Here is a 10,408-nt window from a genome sequence, read left to right on the forward strand (position 1 = left end):
ATCCCAGGGAAACGTCGTGCTGTCAGTTCAGAAACCAAAGTGGGGCTCAATCTCAGGAACGATGAGATCAAGACAAGAGCCCAGATTAAGAGTCATGGGCCTAACCCATGGAACTACGTAAGCACCACGAAACAGATACTTAACTATAGGGGAAAAACTGATGGTTACCCTAGGGAGGGTGGGTGGAGGGATGGGGAGGTAGTTGATGGGGATTAAGGGGAGCACTCATAACGAACACTGGGTGCTGTATTGCAATGTTGAATCACTATATTTTACACCTGAAAGTAATATTACATTGCATGTTAACTAACTGGAATTTGAAGAAAAACTCAAATAATTTATTTATATTGCCTGCAAATGGCCAAGTTGGCATACATCCCATGAAGAAGCATTTATTGCAGAAAATATACTACCAGAAAGAATACCTAGAATATTTGAACTAAGGTATGTTCTTTTCCTTTCCCACCCCAGATCAGCAAGTAGAAACTCCAGTGCAAGTAACTGGGACTGTAGGCATGTGGCATTGAGCCTGGCTGCAACCTCCCCTCCAGACTGTTGTAGCCAATACACAGGGTTCCTGGTGACCAGCTCCTGTTCAGAGGAGTCTTTCCCAGAGACACAGGATGTCAGTGACCCTAAGCTGTTTGCTGTTGAGGCCAAGCCCCAGCAGGTGCCACTGAGATGTGCGACTCACTCATTGTTGGCAGCCCCACTCCCAGGAAGGAAGCTCTGCCCTGGGCACAGTCCACTAGGGATGCTGGGAACCTGATCACCCCAGACCTGACTTGTTTGGCAGGAGTCTCATGCCACCAGGACAAGCAAGCCACAAGGCAGTGAAGCTGCCAGCCACCCCTAAACTGAGCCCTCAGTTTCCAAACTGTTTGGAATCCTGTTTGTCCCTGACACCCCCTGCAGCTGCAGACCTTTGCCCAGAGTATTGCCCAGGGTAAGGGGGAGATGGAGCAACCCTCTAAATGAAGGAGCAAATCTGTTCCTATAGAACTGACTTCATTTCCAGCTGAGTGTGAGGAAGGTCTGGCCTTCATGTTGTGGGAGAGTCAGGTGCAGGAGACCAATAGTTTCAGTGGAGGGTTCCTAACCTACTCCTGCTCACCTGCAGGAGAGAGCCAGAGCCAGGGACAGTGGAGGGAACAGCTCCTGTCAGAACACATATCAGACTATGGTCTCAACAACTCTCCATTCAGAGGAGTCCGAGGTTGTAGGGTTCAGTCTGTGGAGACTCCATACATCAGAGGGTGGTTGAACATAGGAGTGCTCTCCAATGAAGCAGAGTATCTCATCATGTGGTTTGGGAAAGAAAGAGATAAGGAATGCCCAACCAAACCACTGTCACCATGGTCTGGCTGTGTGTGTCCCAGGTCACACCACCTCTGTAATTATGGGACTACCGCCCTTCCCTCCACATCATGTCTTTGAGTTTCACCTGGTTTCAGGTGTGCATCAGTAGTGTCACATTTCTCTGGCAAAGCATCCCAATGATGGAAGTTTTGTAGTTGGTTTATTCCTTTATATTTAGAAAGACTTTTGCCTTATTCTGAGCCTCTAACACTAAGAAAGATGCTATAAATATTTACACACCATTTATTTTCTGAGCATGGGATTTCATTCTTCAGGGACAAATACTCGGGAGTGGTATTTCCAGGATCCTTTTTATGTCATCCATGTATAATTTCATAAGCAACAGCCAACGGTTTTCCAGAGCTGGTGTTTGTTTGTCAATCCTTCCTGCATTGTTTGAGGCCCCATGTATGCTGGATGCTCACCTGCATGTTGCTGTCAGTGTTGTTTTCATTCCTGAGCCATTGGGATGTGTGTATAGGGCATCTATTGCGTTCTTGTTTTGAATTTCCCTGACAGTCGATGGTGTGAAGAGTCTTCTCCAGTCCGTACCTAATGTGTCTATAACCTCAAGGATAGGAGGTCTACTACACAAGGCTGTGCTTGTTTTATGGAGGTTTGTTTCCTTTCTTCCTATTGACTGTTGAGGGTTCTTAGCATATTCAAGATGCAGGTCCCTTGGTGGTTATGCAATTTGTGAATGTTGTCTCTTACTCTGTAACTTATCTTACTATTGGTATTCATGTGGGCAGATAAGCGTATGTGATTTTCACAAAGTCTATTGATACCATTTCTTTTTATGGGTGTTGTGTTCTTAGCTATAGTTTTCATTTTCTTGATGATTGATTGCTTATGACTAATATTTTTTTAAAGTGTTTATTCTTGATAGAGAGAGAGAGACAGAACGTGAGCGGGGAAAAGCATAGAGAGAGAGAGACAGAGAACCTGAAGCAGGCTCCAGGTTCTGAGCTGTCAGCATAGGGCCTGACAACAGGGCTGAAACCCTCAAATCGGGACATCGAGACCTGAGCTGAAGTGAGACGCTTAACCAACTCAACCACCCAGGCACCCCACTGATTTCTTGACTTACAATGTAACTAAAAGTCTTGTTTTTTTTCTGGTTTCTCTCAATGTTGACGTGTTCCCTATTTGGTCTCTGGTGACTTAGAGTTTTGTCGTTTGTTTTTAAATTTATAGACTCTAGCAAATCATTTTCGTGGCATGGTTTTTCCTAATATATGGAAATTATGTGGAAATATATGAAATTGAAGTTCAAATTTCACAAGAGTTGCCATTCTGTGTCTCTTTGGCCAGACTGCTCATCAGGTTTGATAGATATGCTCCTGGGGTCAACAAACACGTTTACCTTTTCAGGTGGCGGGCTTTCTATATGTCTCAGGAGCCGTTGAGCTCTGTGCACACAACGGAGTTTTGACACAATTTTTCCTTCGCAATTCTATGTGAAACCCTCAAAATCCATTTTTTGCATTGCCAATTTTAGACACTTCACGAATAGAACGCATTGAAGCTCTTGTATCATTTCCTAAAATTATTTTACTCTTGCGTGTTTGGGACTGTAATTTTTCTTCTTCCTTCCAAGGGGAGCTCATATCTGCATTTGTGGAATTCTTCCAGGCTTCTCATCTCTTAATACTTTTCCAACATGCTGTGCATTCCTTTGGTTTTTGACCAAAGGAATACTTAGGTTTATTTGTACTCTACCACATTGGATGATAGGAGCTGCGAGACAGGCTGTATCATATGGGCTTTTTTTGTCCCCTTGTATGTTATCTGTCATATTGAATGTTTATAGAACATATAGCCCCTCACTTTCATGAACCACTAACAGGGGACATGGCTCTCTTCAAGAGACAGGAAAGGAAGACAAGGGAGCTGAGACAGCAAGTCAGGGAAGGAAACCCAGAGCTTCTCAGGAAGCGTCAACTGTTCACACTTTCCAGTTCTACAGATGTGGGTCCCTGCTGAGGCCCAACCTGGGTTCTTGTGCAGGTGTCTGGACAAGCTGCCCATGATGTGTGGGGACAGTGGAGTTGGGAAGGGCAGCTATGGTTTGAATTCCAGCCCACCTGGCACTGCTGTGAAAATTCATGAGTATGTTAATTTATGTCCACCATCAGTTAGGGATATAATGAGTAAATGCAAGACGTTAGACTCACTACCTTCGATTCCATGTTCATGACAATTTGTGACAACAATTCTCCCTTCCTTTTTTCCACTTTTTAAATTTTTTAAGTTTGTGTTTAAATATTTGTTAGTTAACATATTGTGTAATATTAATTTCAGTAGTAGAATTTATTGGTTCATCACTTACATTAACACCCAGTACTCATCACAACACGTGGCCTCCTTAATCCCCAACACCCATTATTGCACCCCCCACACACCTGCCCTCCAGCAACCCTCAGTTTGGTCTCTAACCTTAGAGTTTTTTTTTTTTATGATTTCTTGCTCTTTTTCCCCTTCCCCTAGATCTCAATTCCCCATAGGAGGAAATCATATGGTGTTTGTCATCTTTGACTGACTTACTTTGCTTAGCATGATACCCTCTAGCTGCATCAACACCTTTGCAAATGGCAAGATTTCATTCTTTTTTGTGACTGAGTAATATGCCATTCTATACATATAGCAGATTAATCACATGGTGGACTTTTGGTCTCTTTCCTCAGTTTGGCTGTCATAGTTAATGCTGCTGTAAACATTGGGGTGCATGTGCTTCCTCAAATCAGAAGTTTTGTATGCTTTGGATGAATTCCTAGTACAGCAATTGCTGGAGTGTAAGGTTGTTTAATTTTTAGTTTTTAAACTGTTTTCTGGAATGGTCTGGGCACTTTGCATTCCCACCAAGAGTATAAAAGGGTTCCCTTCTCTCCTCATCCTCATCAATATCTGTTGTTTCCTGAGTTGTTAATTGTAGCCATTCTGACAGGTGTGCGGGCATCTCTCATTGTAGTTTTGATTTGTAATTCCCTGATGATGAGTGATGTTGAGCATATGTTCGTGTGTCGGTTAGCCATCTGAATGCTTTGTTTGGAAAAGTATCTCCTCATGTCTTCTGACCATTTCTCCACTGGATTCTGTGTATTTTGGGTGTTGAGTTTGAGAAGTTTTTTTTATAGATTTTGGATAGTAGGCCTTTATCAGATATGTGGCTTGCAAATACCTTTTTAATTTCTGTAGAATGCCTTTTAGATTAGTTGATTGTTTCTTTAGCTGTGCAGAAGGTTTTTATTTTGATGTGGTCCCAGTAGTTCAATTTGCTGTTGTTTCCCTTGCCTCTCGAGACACGTCTAGTAAGAAGTTGCTATGTCCGATGTCCAGGAGGTTGCTGCCTGTGTTCTCCTCTATGATTTGATGGTCTCCTGTCTCACATTTAGGTCTTTCACCCATTTGGATTTATTTTTGTGTATGGAGTAAGAAAGTGGTTCAGTTGCATTCTTCTGCATGTTCTGGTCCAGTTTTCCCAACACCCTTTGTTGACAAGGCTGTCTTTTTTCCCATTACATAGTCTTTCCTACTTCATCCAAGATGAGGTGGCCATACATTTGTGAGTCCATATCTGGGTTTACTCTTCTGTTCTCTTGATCTATGTGTCTTTTTTGTTCTTGTAGCTTACTGTCTTGATAAGTACAGCTTTGTATTATAGCATGAAATCCATAATCATGAAGTCTCCCGTTTCTTTGTGTAGCATACACATTTCAACACTCCTTGCTCCTTAAATCCATGAACATTGAAGGTGTTTCCATTTCTTTGTGTCATCCTCAGTTTCTTTCACCATTTTTAGAGTCTTCAGAGTATAGATATTTTAACTCTTTAGGTATCCTATTATATTTGGTGCAATTGTAAACGGGATGGATAGTTTTTTTAATTTTTCTTTCTGTTTCTTCATTATTGCTGTGTAGAAATGCAGCCGATTTCAGTATGTTGATACAGTATCTTGTGACTTTGCTGAATTTGTGTATCAGTTCTTGCAATATTTTGGTGGAGTCTTGAGTTTTTTATATAGAGTGTCATGTCATCTGTGAAGAGGGAATGTTTGACTTCTTCTTTTACAACTTGAATGCGTTTATTTTTTGTTGTTGTCTGTTTTTGAGGATAAGACTTCCACTGCTGTGTTAAGTAGAATGATGGGTGTGGACATCCCTCTTGTGTTCCTGACAGTAGAGGAAAAGATTGTTTTTCCCCACTGAGGATATTAGCTGTGGGGTTTTCATGTATGGACTTTATGATGTTGAGGTGTGTTTCCTCTACCCCTTGTTGAGGGTTTTATCAAGAAAGGATGCTGTACTATGTCAATTTTTTTTTTTGCATCTATTGAGAGGGTCATATCATTCGTATCCTTTCTCTGATTGATGGTATGTATTACATTGATTTATTTGTGACTATTGAACCACCCTTACAGCCAAGGGATAAATCCCACCTGGTCACGTTAAAGGATCCTTTTAATGTATTGGTGAATTCAATTTGCAAACATTCTCTTTCTTTTTTTTTTTTAATGTTTATTTATTTTTGAGACAGAGAGAGACAGAGCATGAATGGGGGAGGGTCAGAGAGAGGGAGACACAGAATCTGAAACAGGCTCCAGGCTCTGAGCTGTCAGCACAGAGCCCGACACAGGGCTCGAACTCACGGACTGCAAGATTACGACCTGAGCCAAAGTCGGACGCTTAACCAACTGAGCCACCCAGGCGCCCCTGCACGTATTTTCTTGAGAATTGTTGCATTCTTGCTCATTAGGGCTAGTGGCCTGTAAGTGTCATTTTTAGTGGTGTTTAATCTGGTTTGGAACCGTGATCATACTGATCTTATAGAATGAATTTGGAAGTTTTCTTTCCGTTTCTATTATTTGGAACAGTTTGTGAAGACAGGAATATTCTATTCTACTTAAATAGAATATTTTACACTCTTCTTAAATATCTGGTAGAATTCACCTGTGAACCTATCTGGCCCTGGACTTTTGTGTGTCAGTAGATTTTTGATTAATGATTCAATTTCTTTGCTCATTATCAGTCTGTTCCTGTTTTCTATTTCTTCCTTTTTCACTTTAGGTAGTTTACAGTATTCTGGGAATATACCCATTTCTTCCAGATTGCCCAATTTGTTGGCATATAAATCTCCAAATTATTTTCTCATAGTTTTATTTCTGTGGTGTCAGTCGTGATGTCTCCTCTCAAATTCTGATTATATTTACTTTCGTCCCTTTTCTTTTGTTTTTGCCAAGTCTGCCCATGGGTTTATCATTTTTATTTATTCTTACAAAAACCAACTCATAGTTTCATTCATCTGTTCTACTGTTTTTCTTTGTTTCTATATCATTTATTTCTGCTCTAATCTTTTTTGTTTACCTGTTCCTGCTGGCTTTAGGGTTCATTTGTTGTTCTTTTTCTAGCTCCTTTTGTTCTAAAGTGGTTGTGTGTTTGAGACCTTTCTTCTTTCTTGAGTTTGGCCTGTACTGCTATATATTTCACTCTTCCATCAACTTTGCTGCATCCAGATGGTTTGGAACTGGCATGTTTTCATTTTTGTTTGCTTCCATGTATTTTTTATTGCTTCTGTAATTTCCTGAAAATCTCATTCTGCTTTTACTACAATGTTCTTTAACCGAATGTATTGGCGGTGTTGCTCAAATTTTTCTTGTGGTCGACTTCAAGTTTCATAGTGTTGTGGTTTGAAAATACGCATGGAATGATCTCAGTCTTTTTGTACTTGTAGAGGGCTGATTTGTGACATAGTATGTGATCTGTTCTGGAGAATGTTCCATGCGCACTCAAAAAGAATGTGTATTCTGGTGCTTTACAATGGAATGTTGTGAATATATCTGTTAAGTCCATTCAGTCCATGTGTCTTTCAAAGCCATTGTTTCCTTATTGATTTTCATCTTAGATTGTCTTTCCATTGTTGTAAGTGGAGTGTTAATGTTCTCTATTATTACTATTGTCTATTATCAATGAGTTTCTTTATGTCTTTTATTAATTGAGTTATATATTTCAGTGCTTACATTTTGGGGGTATAAATATTTAAAGCTTCAGATCTTCTTGTTGGATAGACCCCTTTATGATGATATACTGCCTTCCTGATCTCTTGTAACAAACTGTGGTTTGAAAACTAGTTAGTGTGATATGAGTGTGGTACTACAACTTTCTTTTGACGTCCATTAGCATGATAAATTGTTCACCCTTCCCTCACTTTCAATCTACAGGTGTTTTAGGTTGAAAATGAGTCAATCGTGTGCAGTGTATAGAAGGATCTTGTATTTGTTTTTATCCATTCCGGTATCCTATGTCTTTTGATTGGGCATTTTGTCCATTTACATTCACAGTAATTATTGATAGATATAAACTTAGTGCCATAGTGTTACCTCCAAAGTCATTGTTTCTGGAGATTTTCTCTGTTTATTTCTCATCTTTGTTACTTTTAGTCTTCCTTTCCCAGTCAAAGGGTCCCCTTTAATTTCTCACAGGGCTGATTTAGAGGCCATGAACTTCTTTGGTTTTTGTTTGTCTGGGAAATTCTATCACTCCTTGTATCTGAATGAGTGCCTTACTGGAGAAAGTATTCTTAGCTGCATAATTTTCAAATGCGCATGTGGAGGATACGATGCCACTCCTTACTTGCATGAAGGTTTCTGTAGAGACACATGCCATAGATTTTTTTTAATCTTCCCTTGTTAGTTAGCAACTTCTTTTGTGTTGATGCTTTTATGGTTTTTCTTTATCTGGATATTTTGCCATTTTCCTATGATATGTCTCAGTGTTGGCCTTTTTTTTTTTTTATTTTAATGGGTGTTCTCTCTGCCTCCTAGATGTGGATGTCTGTTTCCTTCCCCAGCTTGTGGAAATTTTCACTATATTCACTCAGCTAAAATGTATCCCCCTTTTTCTCCCTCTTATTCTTTTGGGACTCCTTTCAAAAGAATGTTATTACAGTTTATGGAGTTGCTGATTTCCCTAAGTGTATGTTTGTGATGCAATATTTTAATTTTCCTCTTCTTTCCAGCTTCATTTCCCCCATTTCCCTCATTTTTACTTCACATGTCCTTGTTTGAACTGGAATATTGGTCTCCTCCGGCCCTTTTTCTGAGAGTTACATCATCAGCTCTCCACGTTCTGAGACTAGACACTAGTCAGAATCAGACAAGAATTATATCACTGGTTTTCCTGGGTCTTCAGCTTGTGACAGTAGATCATGGGACTTCTCAACATATTTAATTATGGAAACCAATGACCTTTGGGTTGTGTTCCTCAGGGGAATCTTGACTAATACATGGAGATTGTTTGTCTCTCATTTAGAGTAATTGAATAAAGCTGTAGCTCATTTAAAGTCCTGAGTAGCAAAGGGCTATGAACAAAGTGTCACGTTGTTTGACTGGGAAAAGGGCTGGGTGTGGATAATGAGGAGCTGTGGGATCCTGTGGTCCTGGCTGCACAGGGAGCGCATCTGGGAATCCTGTAAACATGCCGCTGTTGTGCCTCAGGAAATCTGTAATTCACTCTTGTTGAGGGACTGTAGTAAGCAAGTGCAAACAACTGTGTCTTTGTGCACGTTAGTCTAGTTTCCCTAACAACCCAGTTGCTAATTCAGAGAGTTAATAGGTAAACACAGAATCATATAACCAGGGAGGCTCCCTGGGGAAACTGCTGTGTGGAGAGGAAGCCCCAGACCCTGACAGGAAACCTGCCTGTAACCTCCATCTGCACCTGCGCCTTGGAACACAAAGGAGAATTGTGCATAGTGTGCGCCCCCTGGTGGTGCTGATCCCCTCCAAGAGGGAGGTTTGTGTGTGGGCTCCCAGTGATGTCCCCTCACTGTGTCTTTCGCACAGTAATATGTGGCCGTGTCCTCGGTCTTCAGGCTGTTCATCTGCAGATACATCGTGTTCTTGGCGTTGTCTCTGGAGATGGTGAATCGGCCCTTCACGGAGTCTGCGTAGTATGTGCTACCTCCACTACTACTAATATATGCGACCCACTGCAGCCCCTTCCCTGGAGCCTGGCGGACCCAGCTCATGTAGTAGCTACTGAAGGTGAATCCAGAGGCCACACAGGTGAGTCTCAGGGACCCCCCAGGCTTCACCAGGTCTCCCCCAGACTCCACCAGCTGCACATCACACTGGACACCTGCAGACACAAGACATGTTGGTCAGGAAACTGTCACACATTCACTGTTTCACTCATATCCATTCACAGACTCAGTGTCCCTCGTTCACCATGAATTACCTTTTAAAAGAGCAACCAGGAACACCCAGCCCAGCACAAACTCCATGGTGAGGTGTGTGTGTTCTGTGCTGATCACAGAATGGGAACACCTGGGACTCCCGGGGCTGGGGCTTGTCTCCCAGCTGCACGGTCGGGCTGGGTTGGTTTTATCAGCACAGAGAGGGCCCCATTTGCATGTCCTCTGACATATATATCAAGCCCCAGACTTAGATTTGATTCTGTAAAAGTGAATGACAGGGTTAGGGACGCACTTTTACATTAGTTTGTGTGGATGGCGGTGTGACAATATGAAGAATTTTTTTTTCAGTTTTGAATTTTTACCCTTATTAATGGAGGCTTCGGCATAATCTTTAAGAAACATTTACCTCAACAGCATGATCACGCATTATTTTCTCTTAAAATATTTTAATTTTTTTATTATTTATTAGTATTTATTTTTAGTTTTAAAAATTAACATCCAAATTAGTTAGCGTATAGTGCAACAATGATTTCAGGAGTAGATTCCTTAGTGTCCCTTACCAGTTTAGCCCATCCCCCCTCCCACAACCCCTCCAGTAGCCCTCTGTGTGTTCTCCATATTTATGAGTGTCTTATGCTCTGTCCCCTCCATGTTTTCATATTATTTTGGTTTCCCTTCCCTTATGTTCATCTGTTTTGTCTCTTAAAGTCCTCATATGAGTGAACTCATATGAGTTTTGTCTTTCTCTGACTCATTTCACTTAGCATTAATACCCTCCAGTTCCATCCACATAGTTGCAAATGGCAAGATTTCACTCTTTTTGACTGCCGAGTAATACTCCATTGTATATATTTAC

At 41.1% G+C, this 10,408-nt stretch overlaps 1 gene segment (V, D, J or C); it reads right to left on the minus strand.

The window, feature by feature from the left end:
• Positions 1–8,949: 8,949 nt before the first annotated feature.
• Positions 8,950–9,733, minus strand: LOC121025872 (immunoglobulin heavy variable 3-23-like). The segment is given in 2 exon segments: positions 8,950–9,494; positions 9,594–9,733. Coding segments are annotated over 2 exon segments (591 nt in total).
• Between the last annotated feature and the right edge of the window lie 675 nt (positions 9,734–10,408).

Source organism: Herpailurus yagouaroundi, unplaced genomic scaffold, assembly GCF_014898765.1.
Source record: "Herpailurus yagouaroundi ecotype Mexico unplaced genomic scaffold, PumYag 67740, whole genome shotgun sequence".
Lineage (NCBI taxonomy): Eukaryota > Metazoa > Chordata > Mammalia > Carnivora > Felidae > Herpailurus > Herpailurus yagouaroundi.